This window comes from Adiantum capillus-veneris, chromosome 17 (assembly GCF_014529385.1).
Source record: "Adiantum capillus-veneris isolate H3 chromosome 17, ASM1452938v2, whole genome shotgun sequence".
NCBI classification, from domain to species: domain Eukaryota; kingdom Viridiplantae; phylum Streptophyta; class Polypodiopsida; order Polypodiales; family Pteridaceae; genus Adiantum; species Adiantum capillus-veneris.
The window spans coordinates 131347165-131370801 of record NC_140947.1 but is presented as its reverse complement, the minus strand read 5'-3'; the positions used below and the strand labels follow the sequence as shown (position 1 = coordinate 131370801).

The window sequence follows — 23637 nt, the reverse complement described above, 5'->3', positions numbered from 1 at the left end:
CTGCCTCGCGTGCACCAGCTGCCTCTAGCCCTGCAGTAAACCCTCTGCAAGCTCCCCCTCCTCCCCCTCTACCTCCCTCGCCTCGCCAACGTGTCCCCTACCTCCTCATCCCTGTCGTGAGCTCGCCCTACTGTCACGCGTCGTGAGCATGTGTGAAATAGCAACAGAGACACTCTCCAGCACCTGGTGGCCATCTGGGGGGGGGGGGGGAGAGAGAGAGAGAGAAGCATAGATGACCCTCGAGCATCGCTGAGAGACAGAGAGAGGGAGAGGTCGGTCGAGCCGTTGCTAGAATCAGTACACGAGGGGGGAAGAGAGAAACTGCCGAAAAAAAGCATCAAAAGCACCCCTGTATGGCCTGCTGCCTCTCTATTTTCTATTTTAAAACATGAGAAAGTACTGTTCAGACAATACGTACTGATCTGTGCCTTCTGTATAGCCAGAATAACATTGTAAAGCCAAAGTAACGTTGTGGCTCGCGCTTTATTTGATCAACTGAAAGCAGAATTAATGGACTTAAAAAAAAATTGTGATAGAGCACCCTACCATTTCGAACAACTAAAAGTACCAGTGTGGAACCTCGAGATGTCTGCATGAGAAAAATTTAGCTCATTTATATACAAAGGAAAATCAAAACCATCCAGGTTCCCCACAGCTAAAGAGATTGACATAGACTGATGAAAGACAACACACCAACAAGGAGGGCGATGCACACATGGTGAGTAGAAGACTTCTTTACAGCTGAAAATTGCACCCTTAACTGTAACGTCAAGGTTTCTCTTTGAAGACCAGTTCAGAATCAACACATGCAAGCATACCCTAATTTAGCTACTCCATAAGACCTTGGGTTTGTGCGCAGGCTCACAGATATACAGCAAAATCAAGCGGGACACATGGATTTATTCTGCAATTTTTGAGCTCACAAGGATCACAACCAGCGACCAAAAATGAGGAGATACCAAAAAAGTCTCCTGAAGCTCATTGAAAAAGAATGATCATTCCTGTGTAAAATTCATGTATGGATTTACAGTGCACCATCAATGTCCTCATCAACTTCTATATCTTTCCGCCGTGTCATCTTGTGAACGTAACCTGTCAAAACAATCAAAGACCGATTATAAGATTCTAAGATGATAGAATGTGAACTAAGTGAGAATTTTCATGACGAACATCCTACATTATTTGCTAAAAAAGACACATTCAAACAATCCAAATCCCGAAAGAAATAGCTTTGCTAGTTTGTGTTAAAGAGGACTTTCAATTACAAGTGATCTAACTAAGGACCATTTCATCTATGATTCAAATAGGTATTTTTGCAGTCATTACTTGCTTGGATTTAGGGTAGGATGGTTTATGGTGTACTCAATATTTCATTTCAAGCATAAGACCCGCTCATGGCGTCCTTTGCACTCTATTGAGTTTTTGGTGATGCCATTTGGACTTACCAACTCTGAGGTTGCATTCCAAACTCGTATTTATTAATATTCCCATACCATATGATAAATACGCGTTCTGATGTTAGTACTTAACGTATTGGTTGTGCACTCAGCAGTACTCATATTTATTAAGTTGTAGGCATATGTATGTATATATGCATACATGTGCATGTATGATGGTGTATAAGCATGCATATTTACACGTATGCAACCATGCATAAGTAGACATGTATGTCTATTTGTAATCAATACTTAACGTATTCTTCATACTGGTCGTGATAACCCATACTGTGCAATTGTTTTTATCGTTTTTTTTGTACCGTATTTATCATACCTATCCACCTTGCAACTCTCCTTTGATAGGACCAGATGTTTCAAGAGAATAGGCACGATGTGGGCACATTCTCTGACATTTTTTGATGGCGTCAGTGTTTTCTTCAAGACTAAGGCCGACCATCGAGAGCATCTAACATGGGTGTTTAGAGCATTGTGAGAGCACAGGCTTGTTATCGAGAAAAGAAAAGCAAATTCTTTGTGTGGGAGATAACACTTCTTGGACCAAATTATGTCGCTCGAGGGTGTTTATATGGACCCAGCCAAAGGTAGAGGCTATTCACAGCTGGCCGCCTTTGAAGAACATGCAAGTAACGGGGAGGGCACCACATGCCGATGGAAAAGAACGGACTGAAGAGACTTTTATCACTTTAAAACAACTAATTGAAAGTGATGCACGTCACACAAGACACGGAGTGGGGGAGTTCACCCCAAGAGAGCAATGGCCCCAATCCCTAGCACCCCTTTCGGTATTTCTTTAGGTTGCTTCAACACGTTACAACGCAGGCCGCACTCCTCTGCTCCTCCACACAGTAGGATGCCAGAGAATAGTCCTGGGCACATATTTAAAGGCCCCTTGGTCATGAAAAGCAGTTTACATGAAAAGCTTCAAGCCTGAAAGCTTATGGTCCAAAAGCTAGCCGCGCAATTTGAGGAGGTCCATACAGTTTGCCACGTCATCAGTGACATAAAAACCCGTTTCAGCCCTTTGAAACCCCGAAACGACGAAACGGCCAAAACGTTTCGGCGAAACGGGCGAAACGAATTGAATTTATTTTTTTTTTGCCCCCTTTTGACCAGTTGCTTCTTGTCACACAAGCAACTTTCGAAAAGCAATTGGGTGGGCTAACATCCAATCACCGTTTCATTTCCAAATAGTTCTAGTTCATGTTCAAGGATAGAAGAATTTAGTGGCAAATGCGTTGTTTAGAAGGCCCTTGGTTCTGGCTATTTCCGCGATACATCATCGAAGCTTCAAGAATATGGTAGATCAGTACGCCACAAATCCTGATTTTGTAGATATCTTTCACCAGATACAGAGTGGAGATACAGTTGCAGGCTATTCCATACGGGACGGCTATTTGATGCAAAGGCTCAAAAAAAAGAATGTGGACCGATTTGTTCGCAGTTGCGTAGTATGCCAAAAGGTCAAGTTTGACACGCATAAGGCATCAGGATTTTTATAGCCTTTACCCTCTCGTCCCTGGGAAAGCATTGCCATGGATTTTTTATCTTCTTAACGGGACTACACAAGAGGGGAGTCACTCCGCTCGTTTGTCACACGTTACCCAAATGAAATAAAGTCACTGATTTTCCTTTGGATTTCAAGGATACCAATGGGCTAATAGTACTCTGCTAAATGACTTTATGAAAGAAGTACTTCGACATGGGAATTCCCGACATGAATCTGATTTACGTATGCTCTCTCATGAGAGTAGTGTCTTAGTACATGTTTGAAAGACGAAATGACTGCAGCATTTCGGTCTTGAGATTCCATATGAGATGGACATGATAGCAATAAGAATTAGTCAATCCAACATCAGTGAGATCTCGGGATAGATCTAGATGCGATTGCTAAACACGTTGTCGAGAGATCATGGTTCAGTATCTCGATTGACTTTATGTGATTTGGTTTGAATGTGATGTGGATGTTTAGTGACTGCCGTCTTTGTGCAAGTGCTTGATTTGTGTCATCTACTGCGTCGGTGCTTAGAGTCAGTATCTACTGAAATGGTTTATGGCTTACGTTTGATCTTGCAAGCGTAATCGAGGGCCATTACAATTCTTTCAAGAGGAGGGTATGTCACAAAATGATGACATGGCATCTCGGAAATAAAAACTGACAAAGAATAAGTTGTACCAACTTATAGTACCCCCTCAAAAAGAGCCCAAAGGGACAAAAGGGCTAAAATTGCGCAACACATGCTGACGTGGCACAGCTATACGCACGGCTCGCGAATCACATTGACTATTGACGTGGCACTGTACGGATTTCCGAGATTTGCGCTGGCTGCTGGGCAGCACTAGCTTTTGGGCCAAATGCTTTTAGGACTCTGCTTTTGGCATCCCTTGTACTATTTATAAGTGCCCTTGGGCCTCACTTTGCAGAGTATCTGGACGCAGAGTCTAAGAGCAGAGGTCCCTCGAGAGTTGTACTTTGCAATGATTAATGATAAAGAAATACCGAAAGGGTCGCCAAACTTTGGGGCTAATACCTCTGGGCACGGAACTCCACCAGGCCGGTCGACTCTCTCTCTCTCTCTCTCTCTCTCTCTATCTCTCTCTCTCTCCCTCTCTCTCTCTCTCTCTCTCTCTCTCTCTCTCTCTCTGGCAAGAGGCACAGCTAACCACGCATCTAGAGGCAGCCGACGATTTCACACCCCCCTCGTTTAGTTGGGTTGATTTCCAAGACAAGCTCAAGGCGCGGTTTATGCCACCTCAGTACCTTGCACAATTGAAGGACGATTGGCGCGCTCTCAAGCAAAATGGTATGCCGGTTATGTCGTTCTCTAATCGTATTTTGCAGCTAGGCACTCAATTACGCATGTCGGATGATGAACGCAAAGAGGCTTTTCTCTTTGGATTGGACGAGTATCTCAAGTACGATGTCGAGGTACTCAATACAATCGATCTCAACAAGGCGGTAGCGATTGCTCTCGCACAGGAGATGAAGCACAACAAGGGAAAGCCTAAGGAGAACAAGACTTCCACAAGTACCTCGCAGACTTCTCAGAACCCTCAGAACGGTAAGAACGGTAAGAATGGTAAGAATGATAACTCTTCTAACCAATCTTCCAACAGTCTCTCATCAAAGAATTCTTCCAATGAATCTAAGGGTAAGGCTAACACAATTGTTAAACCTAAGCTTACGACATATGAAAAGGTAGCACAAGGAATTGTAGGAGGATACATCACGTCGGAAGAACAAAGCACTTATTCTAAAGAAGGTCGTTGTTTTCATTGTCACATTAAGGGTCACATAAAAAGAACATGTCCTAAGCTTGAATCGAATGAATCTAAAGAACCCACAGTACCCACTTCCTCTGTCAATGCAATGAATGATAACACGAGTGTGCCCCAAGTTTCTCAGGAAAAACAATTGATGATCCTCTCATTAAATGTTATGGTCGTACGTCGGGGCACCGTTTTGTCATATTGTTTGACCCCGGTAGTATACATGATGTGATCAGTTCCTCTCTTGTTGAGAGAGCCCGCCTCCAGGTTAGTCCGAGATCTCCTACCGAGGTCTCTGGCTTTCGTCCCGGTATGGACGCTCTCATCACAAAGGAATGCCTTGATGTGTTGTTTGCAATTCAACAGACTGCCTTCACTAGAAGATTTGTTGTTTCTCCTCTCTCGGGATGTGATATGATTTTGGGCATTCAATGGTTTCGTGATAATGACGCTCTCATGAAATTTGCGGCTAACACTATAACTCTCAATGCCGACAGTGATTCTCCTATTGTCATTCATGGAGAGGACATTGCTCCTTCTCCATCTCTCATTGCTAATATGCAGGACAAGGTTGAAAGGATACGGGATAAGGAGATTCTCTCAATCTCTTTTTCTCCACAGCATGACACACAAGATTTGCATGATTATGAGAAGCATGATGATTTGAAGGATAATGATTTGGATGAAAAAGACAAGCATGATGAATTGCATGAAGATGATGTGATTGTTCACAAGGATGATGAGTTAGCGGATGCTTTTCCTAGCAAAGCTAACCTCGTTGTAGATTCAATCAATCACGAAGGATCGATCTTGGCTCTTGAGCCTAGGTCCAAAGAACCATTACAGGAAGTATTATGTGTTCGCATGATTGATACGCACGCGTTGTTCGAGTGTTTCATTCGTGACGGTTTCCTGTATTTTAGTCAACATCGTTATGTGATCCCTTTTTCTAGGCATGACATATTGTATGTTGAGCACATTTCTCTCATGGATGCGCACGAATGTATGCGGATTGTTCATGAAAAGCTGAAAAGTATGTATGTCAGAAAGTCACATTCCATGTCTCTTCCTTGGCATGACACAATTTCTGAACGAGCACATGATTGTATGAGCACCACGCATGGGCATGTCCATTGGGATTTGCCACAGTTGATTGATTTCGATCAAACAGAAAAGACTCGAGCGCATTGTTTGCATGTGTTTGATGAACGGGTTGTCACTCCGTCTCTATGTTCATCTACATTGCATACACAGTCTTTAGAGAAGACAAGATTTTTTTCCTTCACTTCACATGGAATGGGTATGTTCATGGTTTTGTGTTGGAGATGGTTTCAGGAATTTTCAGCCCTGGAGATTCTTGAAGACGGAAGCAGCAGAACTCTACACGAAGTTGAAACAAGGAAGGAGCCACAGAAGACTTTGTGTCGCTTTCGGCACGGCCCAAAGAAGCAAGCGTTGCAGACCTTTATGCAATTCAAGTACCGCTCGACCCACACAGCAGAGTGGGCCGGCGAAGAGTCCCTTCCAGGATCCCGGATGCTATTGGCGATCTCCCTCGACGCCATACAGTTTGGTATCAGTACCTCACTTTGAAAAGGAGGGGATGTCACGTGACACATCCCAACCCTATGTGTCCGTGGACAAGCTACACCACAGCAGGGTTCAGTCAGTCCATTCAGTCAAGTCTAGATTAGCAGTGATCTGGCACTTTTGTGAGTCTATTCGTAGACCGTGCATGCCAAGTCACTTAGCATAGATGCATATCCTCCGGTTGCACACAGCATGATCATCAGTATTCCCTTCAGAATCCATCAAAATTTTCCAGTGCATTTAGCCTATTTTCCCTATTTTTGGTTATTTTCACTTATTATTTTTAAGTGACTTTCCAACAAAAGTAGGTAGGCAATTTTGCTAAGTTAATATATAAGCAAACCCAAGTTAGTAGTAATTGGCAGAAGAGGCAACAGGAGCTTCCCGCTCAACAGCCAACTTCTCAACAGTACCCCCCCTCAGCACCCCCAGCAGATTTCCATCGCCATCCTCTCCCATCCCTTGGCATTTCCTTCACAACAGATCCATCGCCATCCAAGTGATGCCTTGCTTGGCGTTTGTGTCCCCTAGAAGCAGCCCCAAGGCCTAGCGTTTTGGGATCGCAACCCTCAGCAAAAACGCCAGCAACACATCAGCCCTTCATCGTTTTGTAGCGTTTTTCACAGCATGGACACCACAGCCTAGTAGCGTTTTCAACAGGTACAAACCAGCCCCGCAGCCTGACAGTGCAAAGTCTTAGCATTTTCATCTTCAGCATGAACCCCGACAAAGCCGTTCATTTTCAGCCATAAGGATAGCAGTAGACAGTCATTTTCAGCTACCGACCAGTCCCCAATTTCAGCGATTAGAAGATCCTAGATTTCAGCCATCAAGTCGTTGTCGTCATCACCTCGTCGCCATCGGCATAATTCCATTGCATCAATCCATTGCATACGCATTGTACACCTTTGTGCAATCAAAGTAGACCACTCTCGCCAACGAGAGTGGGGCCTTCGGAGGAGGGTTTTACAACCTCTCGGGTGTCGTAGCTCTTCTCTCCCCTTCTCTCAGTCTCATTCACTTGCACGCACAATATCCACTCACTTTGTTGGTGATCATAGCACTCTCCATATGACAGAAGGCTCTCTCTGTCACGTGACACATCCCAACCCTATGTGTCCGTGGACAAGCTACACCACAGCAGGGTTCAGTCAGTCCGATCAAGTTAGATTAGCAGTGATCTGGCACTTTTGTGAGTCTATTCGTAGACCGTGCATGCCCAGTCACTTAGCATAGATGCATATCCTCCGGTTGCACATAGCATGATCATCGGAATTCCCATCAGAATCCATTAGCATCAGTTAGGGGAATTTTCCAGTGCATTTAGCCTATTTTCCTATTTATTGGGATTTTCACTTATTATTTTTAAGTGACTTTCCTACGAAAGTAGGTAGGGCAATTTTGCTAAGTTAATATATAAGCAAACCAAAGCTCACACTTTCTAGCAGAGGCAGCAGGAGCTTCCCGCTCAACAGGCAACTTCTCAGCAGTACCCCCCTTATGACCCCACGCCATCCTCCCACTCCCCTTAGCGTTTTCAATCCACAACAGAACCTCAGCTTCATTAGCGTTTTCAGCCTTGGAATACCTGCAGATCCCAGCGTTTCCAACCTTGGAATACCTGCAGATCCCAGCATTTTCAGCAAACCCTAAAAACGCAGCAAACCCTAAAAAAACCAGTGTTTTTGGGATCAGAAATTCCAGCGTTTTTGGATCAGAGATTCAGCAGTCGAAACGCAGGTTTTCAGCCTTAGCAAAGGTAGCAGATCAGCCCAAAAAGGTTGCAGATGGTTCCCCATTTTCAGCCATAAGAACACAGCCCAAAATAGTCATTTTCAGCCACCGAAACAGTCCCAGAAATTCAACATCAAGAAGATCCCAGATTTCAGCCATCGTCGTCGTCGTCGTCGTCATCGGCATAGTCCCATTGCATCAGTCCATTGCATACACATCGTACACCTTTGTGCAATCAAAGATTAGACCACTCTCGCCGACGAGTGGGGCCTTCGGAGGAGGGTTTTACAACCTCTCGGGTGTCATATCTCTTCTCTCTCCTTCTCTCAGTCTCATTCACTTGCACGCACAATATCCACTCACTTTGTTCGTGATCATAGCACCCCATAAGACGGAAAGCTCTCTCTTTCCCTAAGAACTAAAAGGAACCTTGAGCAATAAAGATCACTAATCTTGAGAAAATACAACATTCATTCCGCTGCCCATAACACTCTCCTTCCCTAAGAACTAAAAGGAACCTTGAGCAATAAAGATCACTAATATTGAGAAAATACAACATTCATTCCGCTGCACCTTACAAGGGAAGTATGTTATGTCCCGCTCACAGGAGAGGGGATCTAGCCCAGATGCCGTCGGGATGGGCGCCCAATGTCCGGGTGGACATAGTGTGAACATGGCCAGTGTGGCCGGCCATTATTATAAAAGGGAGGCCAAGGCCTCATTTACAGTTATCGACCCCCACTGGCAGAGTGCCAGTGGTTAGCCCGTGAGGCTAGGAGTGCGCGAGGTCACCTCGAGGAGGTGAGGCCGGGTGGTATGGGACGCTCGGTCTTACAGGTGCACATCTACGTCCTCGGACGCTGGCCCCAGCACGGGGGAGCTGCCGGATGGTGGCTATGGTCGGGTGGTTCGACCGACACGTATCTGTAGGCAGTCTGTGTAGCCGGGAGATCCTATCTCCTTGTACGTTTCATCAGGTTGGCCTGGACTTGTCTCCTGAGCAGCAAACTGCCCCCCTCCTCTTGTCCATCAGGAGGAAGTTGCTACATTGGAGTTCGCCACGGCTCTCTTTGGCAAGCAGAGTTGTAGTGGCCAACCAGGTGTTGGCTACTATGCGGTACATTACATCTTCTAGGATTTTCTCAAGCTCTCGTATCAACCAGTTAGAGAGGCTGATCCGGAATTTTCGTTGGTCAGGGCGTGACACACAGCTAGCCCGGGCCAAAGTAGCCTGGCAGGTCATCACTTTACCATGTTCTCAGGGGGGGTTGGGGATCATAGACCTAGCACAGCAGAGCAGAGCCCTTCTTGGGAAGTTTGTGGTCAGAAGACTGTTTCCAAGGGAGGAGCCCTGGAAGGAGTTGTTGCTTCAGCGACTTAGAGCTCGAGTGCCTCATGCAGGAGGCCCTTGGAGCCCATCCACCAGGTGGATCTTTACAAAGATTCGTAGAGTTGGTCTCAGCAGGGGACTAGAGGATCAATTTGCTGCGAGTCTGCTTCGTTCTTGGGAGCAGCTGCGCAGTGGCCTAGAGCAGCACCAGCCCACTTGCACGAAGGAGCGCTTGAGACAGCCCCTTGTTTGGAACCCCATGGTTAGCACTCAAAGAGGCCACTTGGTTGGCACTAGGCCTCATGTTCCCTGGGGTCCCATGGCAAAGGGTCCAGTTCGCACTCTAGGCGACTAGCTTCAGTTCTCAGGTTTGCCAAAGGAGGTACAGAGCAGTCAACTGCAGGGCATGAGAGGGGTGCAGCGCATGTGCCAAGACATCACAGAGGCTTTGCCAGCTGAGTAGCTCACTCCTCTAGAGACTTCACCTCCCAAATGGATGGGGGCCTTCACGCGACTGGAGGTCCTCATTGCAATTCGCGCTTGCTCAGAGACCGTACCCTCCATGTTCTTTGAGATCTAGGGCGAGGGTCGACTACACAGAGTCTCAGTAGAGGCTCCACAGGTTGCAAAGTGCTGTTTTCAGAGGATACGCGTAGTGGGCATCTGTGGGAGAACTTATGTCATAGATCTTGACCCAGCAACCTCTTGAGAGAGGCCATTAGAGGCTTTGGGCTTGGGAGAGCTGCCCTCTAGCACGAGTGCAGTGGGATCCTGGAGAGTGGTTTTGGAGAGAGATCCCTTCTCTTCAGCCGACCACCCAGGGATCCCTTTCTTTCAGTACATTGTTCGATTGGGGCGTTACATAATGGCAGCACGGAGAGAGGCGCGTCCTGCTCTGCAGCACTTCATTGGCAGGAGGATGGTCTCACAAATGAGTTCTTGTCAGGCTTTTGAGCGAGGTTGTGGGACTCCAGACAGCCACGGCGAGTCACTTTGTTTCAGTGGCTAGTTGCACACATAGCTACAGCAGTGGGGAGTTGGCTGGTCCATAGTGGCCTCTTGGCAGTTTGTGCAGCTTGCGACCATCCTTTGGAGAGTCAGCGTCACTGTCTGTGGGACTGCCCCATGGCACAGCAGGTTTGGCTTTGGGTTCTTTGGCTGATGCCAACCCTCTCCACAGCACGACAATACACTTGGGGTGCAATTGCTTGGTCCACCCTGACGGGCCCTGCGCTACAGTTTGAGCTATCATCCACCAACAGGCTGATAGTGATCCAGGGGGGTCGACCTACACCCCAGCCTGCTACTACAGATCTTACCCCCGAGGAGGGGTGAGAGAGGTAATATGAAAGGGTGAGAAGAAAACCCTTAGTGCTAAATGCAGGTAGCGTGAGTTGCTGCCTGGGGAAAAAAATCAACGTGCCGCCTGCACGATAGCCGAGTTACACGAACTTATAGGACCGCGTCGCTTAATAGCCGCCTCGGACATGCACTCGCTTACCGCCTCACCTCCCAGTCACCCTGCCCCTCTGCAGCTCCTACGCAACACTCTGCTGAGCCAACGCATTGCTTGCGCAATGTCGTTTGTGTGTGCCGCAACAAAGGGCACCTCTATGCATTCCGAATGAGCCCCTCCCTGATGCAAAGCGTCGTCGCTGCAAAACCACTAAAACGCCACCACTTCATGTATGCTGGTGTTTCGGCGTCGCTTTGGACAAAACACGACCATCACTTACCGAGCACAAAGCTAAAATTATCTGCTACTCTCTCCCATGACTGCCAATCATACTCCAAAATGAACAAACACTCAAACCATGAGATGGTTACGGAGGGTGCTGCCATATCCTCGGAGTGGCACTTCCCGAGGACACCCTCAAGCGCGCACAGTTTTCTGAGAGGGTAACCATGTGACTGCCACTTGCAAATCAACATTCCACACACGAGAATCCATGAAAAACACACACCAGATTCTTACCACCAGCTGGCATGTGCCCCCCTTGCCCTCCTCTCTTGCTAGTAGCGTCCCATACCACCCTATACGAGAGTTGAGAGAACCTGTCAAGTTGGACCATCATGGCTCCATGAGCTCTAGTGGTTTTGTGCACGTTGCCATTCATGCATACGAGCAAGATTCCGCTCTGATACCAATGTTAGTCCCTCGCCGGATCCATCCTACACACAACATGACACAAGCCAAACTACCACCTAGACATGCGTAGTGAGCGGAGTCCGGACATCAGGCTCACCTCCTAACCATAGAGCCAATACCGGCTCAACCTTGAGCCTGGAAGCCTGCAGCCAAGCGGGCTAGCCTCTGCCACAAGGGCCGGTGTCCCATACCACCATGCCCACACCAGTACGGGTGTGCGGGCAGAGTTGCCAAGGGCCAAGAGTCCAAGTGTGGTGATCACACAAGATGTCTCTCAAATGAGACTCAAGTCCTATTTATAAGACTTCATAACCAAAGGGCCATGTTCACACTTGCCGGACTTCTACGAACCAACCAGGAGATCCCCTCTCTCTCTCTCTCTCTCTCTCTCTCTCTCTCTCTCTCTCTCTCTTTGTGTTTGCACAAAAGAAGAAACCAGAGAGAGATTAAGAAAAATATTGTATTCTGAATTTAGTCATAAATTGGCAAACTGATGAGTAATTCTCTGATTTTCATCGAAAATCAGTAAAATCGATCAAAAAGCTTCTGATTTTCACCAGAAATGAGCAAAAGGAACATTAATTTTCACATGTACGCTGATGACAAGAAGAAAAATCAGGCCATTTAAAGTTACACAAAATTGAGGTTATCCGACTTGAACTAATCCATAGGTGTGCACATGGTCCTTCCTCCAACCAAGCCGGCTCTGATACCATGAAACGAACAAGCGGAGAGGATTTCCGGCTATACGGACCGCCTATGGACACGCGTCGTACAAACCACCCGACCATAGCCACCATCTGGTAGCTCTCCCGTGCTGGGGCCAACGTCCGGGACGTAGGAGTGTACCTATAAGACCGAGCATCCCATTCCACACGGCCTCACCTCCTCGAGGTGACCTCACGCACTCCAAGCCTCACAGGCTAACCATTGGCACTCTGCTAGTGGGGGTCGATAACTACAAATGAGGCCTTGGCCTCCTTTTATAAAAGTGGCCGGCCACATTGGTCAGGTTCACACTACGTCTGCCCGGACACTGGACACCCATCCCGACAGTGTCATAAACTCGATCCCCTCTCCTGTACGCAGACATAACACCCGGTTCAAAGACGTGAGAGCCTCTCATCTCAACCAAACCCATCAAACTATCATCGTAAGGAAGTAGACATCACAATGAGGAACCCGTTGCGGCCACCCCCTCGAGAAAGAAAAAGCAACAAATAAAACTCACACACAAACACATGCACACACCCCCACAGTCCCGCACACGCACCAAGCCTGCAAGCAAGAATACGAAAGGATCAACAAACAAAGCAAGGCGTACACCCACACCCACACACATCCAAAGTGAAATTTTGATATAGCATTGAGCATATGTCACAAAGTGATGACGTGGCAGACAACAGAAACCCTAATTTCTGCCAGAAACCCTAAAATTCTTGCAAACCATAATTTTTGCCAGAAACCCTAAATTCCGGAAATCGCGGAGACGGATTATTTATTTTTATTTTTTTTTGAAAATGATGAGCGACGCGAATTTTGCTTTTGCTTTTTTTTATAAGAAAAAAAGAGAAAAGACTCTCTAAGAGAGAGAGAGAACTGATGCTTTTGATTTTAAAAGCTTTTGGGGCTCTGCTTTTGGGCATCCCTTGTAACCTTTAAATTAGTGGTGAGGGCCTCACTTCTCAAGGCATCTGAACGCAGAGTCTGAGAGTGAAACCCTAACCGCTCTCTTGTACTTTGATGATTGATTAATATAAAAAGAAATACCGAAAGGGGCGCCAATCTTTGGGGCCAATATCTCTAGGTACGGAACTCCGCCAGGCCAGTGCAAATCTATTGTGATCTGTGAATTGTTTTGAAGTGGTTATTTGGTGCTGTCGCAGTTGATTCTTGACTTGGAGTGTCCAAGTCTGTTACAGTGGTATCAGAGCACGGCCGATTTCTCTTCTACGGGAAATCCGATCCCCGAAAATTTTTTTCCGCAGCACCTATGGCTTCAGGCAATGATCATTCGACTCCCTCTGCATCTGGAGATGCGGGCTAGGATCACAACGAAGATTCAGGCAAAGAGTATGGCCCGCCTTGGCCTACTTAGGCGGAGCGGCGAGAGATAGAGCGTCGCCAGTTGATCAGCGATGCAACAAAGATGATGCTCAATTTTGCCAAGGACCCGAAGATGGCAAAATATATGAACCAGACCTCTTTGGAAGAGGTACAGATGGAGTGGCAGAGAACCACAACACCACTCCCGAAACCCGCTCTCAAGAAACCTTCTGCCTCCAAGAAATATACGGAGAAGGAACTGGAGAACGTGGTTGATGCACGGATTGCTCAGCTTTTTGACACGCAAAAGAAAGCCAAAAAGCACGGCAAAAAGCAGAAGAAAGGCACTGACTTCCCGGGATATTTGGGTCGTCGATCGACATTTGACAAGGCAAAGAAATTGAAGAAGCGCGTCAAGTTTGAAGACCTATCCAGTTCTTCTTCTTCTTCTTCTGACAGTTCTTCTAGCTCCTCGGATTCGAGCGAAGAAGACAGAAAAGGTAAAAAGCGAAGCAAGAAGCAACGCTTTGGAAAGGGCAAGAGAAAGGCAAAGAAGGCTAAATCTCGCCCAGAGACTGACAGTTCTACTGAGGACTCGTCTACAGACGGCTCAGATTCCGATGACGGAAAGTTTTATGCGAACAAGAAGAATTTTTACAAAGCCAACCAGTATGACTTTCTCGAAGATAAAAGCAAGAAAGTCCGAGAGTTTAAGGAAGGTGGCCACTCGATCAAGTTTGATACTTTTCAGGATACTCAGATGCTTCGAAGGCTTTGTCTTTTATACAGCAGTTTGACATCGCTTTCGCGGGAGGACGCTATTTAGAGCACTCCAAGATTCGGAGAGCTGCCTCTTACTTTAAGGGGAATGCTCGTACTTGGTGGTCCACGCTTCTATTAAGCAAGACTGTGCCAGTTACATGGCTGAAATTCAAGAGGCTTTTTATTTCTTCTTGGTTGACTCAAGAGTTTGAGCGAGATATACGAGCTGCTTGGAACCGTCTCCGGATGACCAAGAGCGATACAGTGAATTCTTATTGTGAAAGATTCTGCAGCTCTTTTCTACCCGCCTCTTCATTCAAGAAGATCTCGTTCAGAGAACAGATTGAGCGGTTTACCTTGGGTTTACCTACAGAGATCCGAGATCACTGCTTGGAACAGAAGTCAGCTTCTATTCAGGAGTTGATGAGTCATGCGAAGCGGGGCTTTGCCATTCACTCTGGCAGTTTGACCTACCCCACATATAAGGCCATGACACAACGAGCCGAACAGACTTCTGGGAATGAAAATAGAAAGAAAAAGAGCAAGCCAGAGAAAAAGGATGCACAACCCAAGCTTACTCCTGAGGAGAGAGCTCGCTTCATCAGAGAGGGGAAGTGCTTTGGATGCGGGGAACATGGACATATTTCCGCAAAGTGCCCTGATAAGACACAGAAAGAACAGAATGATAAAGACGACGACAGGTCTGAGAGTTCGAGAGCAGCTGAGGAATGTGGCAGAAAAGGCAGATAGAAAAGCAGAACTGGTACCACATGGCGTGGGACCTGCACCGAATCTAATGATACGAAGAAAGGTAAAGTCCGAAGGCGGTTCTTGGTTAAGTTCAAGAACTATCCTACATTTGATGCGGAGTGGATGGAGGAGGAGGACCTAGCAGATACTCCTCGGATTGTGAAACTTTACCTCGATGTTTTGGTTTAGCATAGTCTACTCCAAACGGAACCCAGAAACTCAGCTTGGCCGAAGATCTGGTGCAGTGGGATGCACAAGAGGGGAGTTACTCCACTCCTTTGTCAACAGATGCCTCGATTTTGATACTAAAGTCACTGATGTCTCTTTGAGCTTCAGGGATACTGAGAGCTGACAGTATTCTGCTGGATGACTTTATGAAATGGAATTCCTGATTATGATACTGATTTGTTCTTAACTTCTTGTGAGTGCAGGAACTGATAGCCGAAATGACTGCAGCATTTTGGTCTGATTGATCTCGAATAGACATGGTTGCAATAGGGGTTAGTCAATCGGACATCGATGAGGTCCCGATTGGACCTAGATGTGATTGCTAGCTACATTACCGATAAATCATGGTCTAAGATCCGAATGAATGTTGAATGTCATGTGATGTCGTGTGATGTCTGGTGATGTCCTGTGATGTCGTGTGATGTGACTGTCGATTTTGTACATGTGCTAGATGTGCGTTCCTAGTACGTAGGTACTAACAGTCAGTGTCTGCTAAGACGGTTTATGGCTTTTGTCGGTTTTGCAGGCGTAATCGCGGTCGATTACAATGCTTTCAAGAGGGGGGTATGTCACAAAGTGATGACGTGGCGGACAACAGAAACCCTAATTTCTGCCAGAAACCCTAAAATTCTTGCAAACCATAATGTTTGCCAGAAACCCTAAATTCCGGAAATCACGGAGGCGGATTATTTAAAATTTTTATTTTTATTTTTTTTTGGAAAATGATGAGCGATGCGAATTTTGCTTTTGCTTTTTTTTATTAAAAAAAAAGAGAAAAGACTCTCTAAGAGAGAGAGAGAACTGATGCTTTTGATTTTAAAAGCTTTTGGGGCTCTGCTTTTGGGCATCCCTTGTAACCTTTAAATTAGTGGTGAGGGCCTCACTTCTCAGGGCATCTGGACGCAGAGTCTGAGAGTGAAACCCTAACCGCTCTCTTGTACTTTGATGATTGATTAATATAAAGAGAAATACCGAAAGGGGCGCCAGTCTTTGGGGCCAATATCTCTAGGCACGGAACTCCGCCGGGCTAGTGCAAATCTATTGTGATCTGTGAATTGTTTTGAAGTGGTTATTTGGTGCTGTCGCGGTTGATTCTTGACTTGGAGTGTCCAAGTTTGTTACAGCATATGTACCATCATATTTGGTAGGTTCTAGACTAAGGTAGTCTAAGTATGTCCGTCAACTAAGAGCAAGTCATACGGATTGTACAATGGGCGAAGATGTTGCGGCAACTGGTATGGACAGTGCTATCGTGGAAGGGCAGCCCAAATATGTCACGATTGTGACTATGTTGCAGTATTACATCTACTCCTTGTTGCAGATACCCGAAGTGCCATGCCAAGGAGAACCCCTACGCTTGGATGGTCACGACCCTTCGCTCAAGAGACGTGCCTCTTCGCCAAAAGCCACACTCCTTCGACGACAGGTCACACCCCTTCGCTCTACGGTTGCGACTCTTCGCCCAATGGTTGCAGCTCTTCGCCGAAAGGATGTGTCTTTACATCTAAAAGTCATGTCTCTTCATCAAGAGACATGTCTTTTCATTTATGTCTCTTCATCTCCTATATAAGGAGCCTACTCAATTTAAAATAGTCATTCAATCAATCAAACACATAGTCTTCTGAGTCTTGTTCAAGTTTCTTAAGTCTTAATCATGAGTTTAAGTACTTAATTAAGGATTAGCACCTAGAATCCTTACAGTGGTATCAGAGCAATTTTTTTCCCGGGACCCGAAGGTTGTGGGTCTCTCACCCTCGCCGCTACACTCTACCCCCTTTTCGGAGTTGTATGGCAGCAAAGGAAAGATCGCATACCAGCTATCAGATTAATGTGAGGTATTCCTAAACTCTACCATTTACATACTGACTACAGATATATGTACGGAGGGATGGCATACCCAATGTGCGTGCGGAAATTTCCTAATGGAAGCCTCGCGATGCACCTCTTCATCGGCACCACTTCATCTGGTTGTGCCTCTTGGTAGCCGTCCATGCCTCCTCCAGGTGCCTCTTCACCGGTTGCCTCATCGGCACCTTTCCATCGGGTTGTGCCTCTTCATAGTTGGATGGTACCTCTGGCTCTTCACTCGCTGCCCTGCCCCTTCCTGTGCCTCTTCACATAACCCTTCGCAAGTGATGCCCTTGAGTGGTGCCGTGCCCCACTGAGTAGCCGAATCCCTTCACAAACACCTCTTCACTGGCTGCCCTCCTGGTTGCCGCTTCACTTTGATGCACCCCTTCAGCAGCAAACGACACGTTTTAATGATGCGCATTATAATATGCATAAGCGTGCCATGGCATATTTAATGCCACGTGGCACCTTGGATAACATTTATGCAATGTATGATAAGCCAGGTTTTAAACAAAACTTCAGCGCTGGCTTCTGGGACTTCCTACGCGGGTGTCTCTTCGCACTTCCCCTTGTGCATATTTTTCCCTAGCGCTGCATGCTGAAATCACACGCCCTTTGTTGAACGTTTGCGCTGGCAACGCTTCGCTGCCAAATTTTGCCCACAAACCCAGCAGCGCAAAGTTATTGTAAGGTGCAGCGGAATGAATGTTGTATTTTCTCAAGATTAGTGATCTTTACTGCTCAAGGTTCCTTTTAGTTCTTAGGGAAAGAGAAAGCTTTCCGTCTTATGGAGAGTGTTGTGATCACAAACAAAGTGAGTGGATATTGTGCGTGCAAGTGAATGAGACTGAGAGAAGGAGAGAGAAAAGATACGACACCGAGAGGTTGTAAAAACCCTCCTCCGAAGGCCCCACTTTCGTCGGCGAGAGTGGTCTACTTGATTGCACAAAGGTGTACAATGCGTATGCAATGGACTGATGCAATGGGACTATGCCGATGATGACGACGGCGATGACGACGATGACTTCGTGGCTGAAAATTGGGATCTTCTATCTGTTGATTTTCATGGACTGTTCGGGGCTGAAATAGGCTGTTTTCTACTGCTGTCTTAAGGCTGAAAATTACTGTTTTCTCGGGCTGAATTTGACTGTCCTTGAAGGGGCTGAATTGGTGAATAAAAACGCTGGTATAGCTGCTGTTTGGACTGCGTTTTTTAGTTGTTCCTGGGCTGAGAAAAACGCTGGCAGCAGATCTCCTATCGTTGACAAAAATGCCAGACACTTGAAGCAAAAACGCTGCAGTAGGCTGATGCTCTAGCGATCCCAGAAAACGCTAGGTGTGGTATGCTGAAGGGGGGAAAACGCCAGGTGATGAGGGATGGCTGGTGAGGCTGATTTGGATAAAACGCCAAGAAGAAGGTCCTTCTGGCGATGGCTGAAAACGTTGATGGCTGAGGGAAGGGGAGTCTTGCTGAGAGAGGGTGGGGCACCTGTTGCTTGGGGAAGCCTGCTGTGCCTTTGCTCATCTGCCAATTTGTGCTAACTTGGGTTTGCTTATATATTAACTTACCCAATTTGCCCTACTGAGTACCCAACAAAAGTCACTTAATAAATAAGTGAAAAATGTCAAAAATAGGGAAAAATGGGATAAAGTCATCTGAAAAATCCCCAAACTGACTCTGATGGAATCTGATGGAAATGCTTATGCTTATGCAAGGTGCAACCAGAGGATATGCATCTACACTGAGTGACTAGGCATGCACGGTCTACGAATAGACTCACAAAAGTGCCAGATCACTTCTAATCTAACTTGACTAGACTTGATGGAAACCCTGCTATGGTGTAGCTTGTCCACGGACACATAGGGTTGGGATGTGTCACGTGATAGTTATAAAAACAAAACCCCAAAATTTTAATGCCCCACTGGCTGGCCAAAGTGGGCTGGCTTGCCACAATTTTTTTTAAAACCCTCATGTGAACTCACTTGAGACGTTAAATTTCCCCAATTCACTTATGTGAGGCCTAATGACACACAGCAAGCAGCGTTTAGATTTTGCGCACACAATCCTGCAAAGTACCCTCAACAACGCTAGCTCTGTGTGCATTTTTTTGCGTGCGCGACTCTTCGCCATCATGGCCGACGGAGAATTCAATGTACCCGTCCCAAATCTCCCGTACATAGACGAGGTTCCCGACACCAAATAGCCGACGTAGCCTCTCTTGGCACCTGAGGTCATTAGCATTCCCGATATCCCGGAGCTGGAACCCGTTCCAGATACCGTTCTTGTTCCCGAAGTACTTGTTCCAGAACTTGTTTTTGCAGCAACACCTACTTCTGCACAGGTTCCAGTTCTTGAGCCTCGGCGTCAAGTTATTCAAAGTTATCAATTACTTTCTATAAGGAGTCAGCATGGCCGAATCACAAGATGGCATGAACTCTACTCCACCCGAGGATCCGATAGCAGTTCCCAAGGAGCAGATGGCAGCACTTTCCATAAGCCTCGCCTCAACCAACACTCGATTGGAGCAGATGCAGACACAAACCTCTTCCCGAAGCCATCGTACTGTTTCTCGGACTACGCGTGCAATTTCTCTACCATCTTCTTCCGACGCTTCAGTGGTTGACCAAGAAGAACCACTCAAACAAAAGCCTTCGGAACTTAAATTTTCTCACCCAAAGTATGGTTTCTCAGAGACAACTAGGCACAAAGTACCTTCGTGTGAGCAGCAAAAGTCTCAACATGAATATTCTTCGAAAAGTTACAGTTCTAAGCAACCAACTTCTTATCGGAATCATCAGCAACAGAAGCAGCAATATGAAGCTTCCAAAGGATCATCAACGATATCAAGATAAGCTTACTTAGTGGCACATATATCCGACCCTAGTTGAGTACTCGGTCGCAAATGCCGCGACGCTGGACAAGTTCCCCTCGCGAGCCATGCCCTACATTTAAGTCTTTCTTATCTGATGGTGGTAAAGTTGAAGATTTATTGATCCTTTCCTTGTGTAAGAGGATCATTTAGAGGTGTAAGAGGCAACAACTCCCTCGACCTCCCCCTTCTCAATTGGAAGCCTTAATACCCGCTGAAACAGCTGAAGATTCAGAAAATTCAGGTTCTTGTGTGACAACCAACAAGCACAAAACCCCTTCTTTGGCCGTGTTCCAAGCAGAAAAAGTCGCCTCGTCACCGCCCTTGCAGAATACAGTCTTTGTTTCTGAATAGTTACCAAATGCAATGGTGAATGATAATTTTTCAAACTTGAAGACTCCAGTCCTTGCCTTCAGCGGTGCAAAGCATAAAGCAGATACAGACTCTTGCAACACGACTTTAATCGGTGCAAATGAATCTTTGGACACAGCTTGTTCCACAAAAAAGCCTTTACAAATGGATATACCTCCAAACACTACTCTATCTTAGTCTACAACATCCCTTCAGGAGGATTTTACTATTCCAAACAAACCAATGGAGTACCTTACAGATTTCCAACCAGTGGTCATAACTCAACAGAAAACTCAAGTCAGTTTACCAATAATTTCACTCGAAGCAGATACAGATTCAATCTTTTCTTGGACAAAGCTCGAATGACTTTGACAAAGGCAATAATCAAGTTGCAGATGTGATACTCATACTTTGACAAAGATGAGGCAAGTTGCAGATATGATCAGATTTCAGTTTGGTAAAAAAATAATCATGGTCAGTAACAGTGCCATGACATGGGACTTAACAGAAAGAGCTTTGAATACAGAAGCACTACAACAATACATTTCCTTCACGCGGAGTTTCTACAACTACCCTGGGTTTTATTTAAAGAGGGAGAGAATCTCACAATTGTGACTATGTTGCAGTATTACATCTACTCCTAGTTGCAGATACGCGAAGTGCCATGCCAAGGAAAACCCCTACGCTTGGATGGTCACAACCCTTCGCTCAAAAGACGTGCCTCTTCGCCAAAAGCCACACTCCTTGGACGACTTGTCCCACCCCTTCGCTCTACAGTTGCGACTCTTCGCCCAATGGTTGCAGCTCTTCGCCGAAAGGATGTGTCTTTACGTCTAAAGTCATGTCTCTTCACCAAGAGATATGTCTTTTCATTTATGTCTCTTCGTCTCCTATATAAGTAGCCTATTGTACTCAGTTTAAAATAGTCATTCAATCAATCAAACACAGAGTCTTTTGAGTCTTGTTCAAGTTTCTTAAGTCCTAATCATAAGTTTAAGTACTTAATTAAGGATTAGCACCTAGAATCCTTACAACATAGACACGGTTTTTCCTTACGATAGAGAATCTCAACAAGTTGGTTTTAAACTCGAGAGGTCTTTAGAAATGCTTTGTGAGTTGCTTGTAATCAAATTTTGAGTAATCTCTCAAATTTGAGAGTAATCTCTCCAGGAAAAAGAGCAAATGCACTAATGTTTGCTTGCTCAATGATTCAAAAACTACTACCAAGGCGCCTACCTTAGGGGCCAATCATCCCCAAGGGGAACTCCACCTCACATGTCTCTTTTGCAGTTTATTCTAGTGTGGTGTTTTACGATTTTTTGATCTTCGCACACATCTCAGCAGTGTTTTCACCCCTAGCACGTCTTGTTGTCAGGTCACACTATAGTATAACTATTATGCAAACTATTAGTACCTGCGACAAAGAGTCAGCCACCAAGGGACGCTCCCTCTTGAATGGGTTCCCTCGTAAGCAAAAGTTGCAATCCTTCATTCAACGATTGTGACTCTATATCAAATGGTTGCAGTGTTTTGTCAAAGGATTTGACTATCCACCTAAAGGACATTTCTCTACATGATGGGACACGACAATTCATATGTGTGTTCTCATCTCCTATATAAAAGAACCCTTGATTAACATCATTCATCGAGCTATCAAACCATCAGTTCATATGCGTTCTCACTAGTTGTAGTAGTCACAAATTTTGTTCTTCAAGTTCTTAGTTCTCAAGTCATGAGGTACAAATAAAATAAAGGATTACCTAAATCCTCACAATGTCTTGCAAACCTCAAAAGATTAGTATAAACGTCAAATCTTGAAGAATCAACTATAGTGGTGAGTACGATGAAGAATACTTTGTTTCTAATTTCCGCTTAACCATTAGCTTGAGAGTGATAAGACTTCCTATAAATAACCACAACTTATCACGTATTCAATCACCTCAATAGGATCACCAACCACTTCCGATTTCCAAGAATAGAAGTGACATCCTAGCATCCAATTGAAAGCTACATCAATTTCTTTACCCAAGACTATAAGCTAACCCCAGTAGCCAAAATGGCCTGATAGTGCTGCATCATATTCACCTTAATTCAAAGATCACCTTTGCAAAAACACATTATTGATTTTTCATCATGGCTTAACAATGCTGCCTCATCTTCACCTTAGTTTAAAGATCACCTTTGCCAATACACATTATTCATTTTTCATAACAATGGCCTCACAACGCTGCCTCATCTTCACATTCATTCAAAGGTCACCTTTGCCCAGACACAGTATTAAATTGTCTTTAGCTATTCTCACTCGAGCTCAATGCCCATGAGCTCATCGCAAAAAAACATTGCCAAGGCCTATGAGATTGACAAGACTTGAAGTTTATATTCATAACAAAGAGACTCTGCACAATGATCTTCTTCAAGTTTAGACAAGACTTACCTAACCCCATACAAGGGATGCACTTGCATATGACCTCTCGACCCTTCTTTGGAAAATAGCTTACTTCTCCAGTTCCTTGACACCTTGAACACTTTCCAACCCATTGGTAAAGAACATCTTTGCAATCCTGAAACCAGGTTTTGACATTAACCACGAGCATGAATATTTCAGTCATGATGTGTGAATGTGCAATGCGTATGAATAATGAGCACCTTTTTTTCAGGGTCACAGTTCTTCATTTCCTCCACCTCCTGAGGATTAGGGCTGGAGTATGGGTAAGCCATGGGCAGGGGAAGGGGTTCATCTTTGCTGAGGGCACTCTCATCGTCTTTATGCCATCGGCCATTTTTGTTGTTGTTGTTGTTGTTGTTAGCATGCACGCGCCATTCTTGGCTGCGAGGAGACCCTTTGGCGCTAGGATTGAGCTTGGGTGGCCATGCAGGGCTGCCTGTCAGTGGCGGAGAGCGTAAGGGCTGTGCCGGAGGCTGCGGGTCATCGGGATTGATGGCCGGCACAGAGGTGACCAAGCTTCGGACATGGAATTTTGGAAAAGGAACAAACTTTACCTGTAACCGAGTGTGCAAAAACACAACCTTACCCAATGATGGGTGCCGCAAAGAATCAACTGAGTGGAGGGGATGAGAGGTTCCATGGAGCATTCTAGCCGGCCGTCTGGCCTCTGCCTCTATCTATCTGTGCCTACATCTCCAGACCTGCTGCTCCAGCCTCGTTTTATATAAGAGCAGACGCACTTTTGAAAATGTCACGGGTAGGCTATAGAAATGCCGTCTCCTCGGCACTAGGCTATCTCACACGGG

General features: G+C 45.7%; 1 protein-coding gene across 1 annotated transcript; it reads right to left on the bottom strand.

Annotated features, from left to right (window-relative positions):
• Positions 1-645: 645 nt before the first annotated feature.
• Positions 646-23613, bottom strand: LOC147438095 (uncharacterized). Its single transcript, XM_086487449.1, has 3 exons — positions 23032-23613; positions 22820-22946; positions 646-1092 (listed from the first exon to the last, which is right to left on the bottom strand). The coding sequence occupies exons 1-3, from the start codon at positions 23476-23478 to the stop codon at positions 1025-1027; spliced, it is 642 nt and encodes a 213-aa protein (XP_086343575.1). The 5' UTR covers positions 23479-23613; the 3' UTR covers positions 646-1024.
• Positions 23614-23637: the final 24 nt, after the last annotated feature.

Coding starts and splice junctions, on each gene's coding strand:
- LOC147438095 (XM_086487449.1), bottom strand. CDS start 23,478: ATGCTCCATGGAACCTCTCATCCCCTCCACTCAGTTGATTCTTTGCGG. Junction 22,947..23,031: donor ACTGTGACCCTGAAAAAAAG/GTGCTCATTATT, acceptor ACCTGGTTTCAG/GATTGCAAAGATGTTCTTTA. Junction 1,093..22,819: donor CATCCCTTGTATGGGGTTAG/GTAAGTCTTGTC, acceptor TTGTTTTGACAG/GTTACGTTCACAAGATGACA.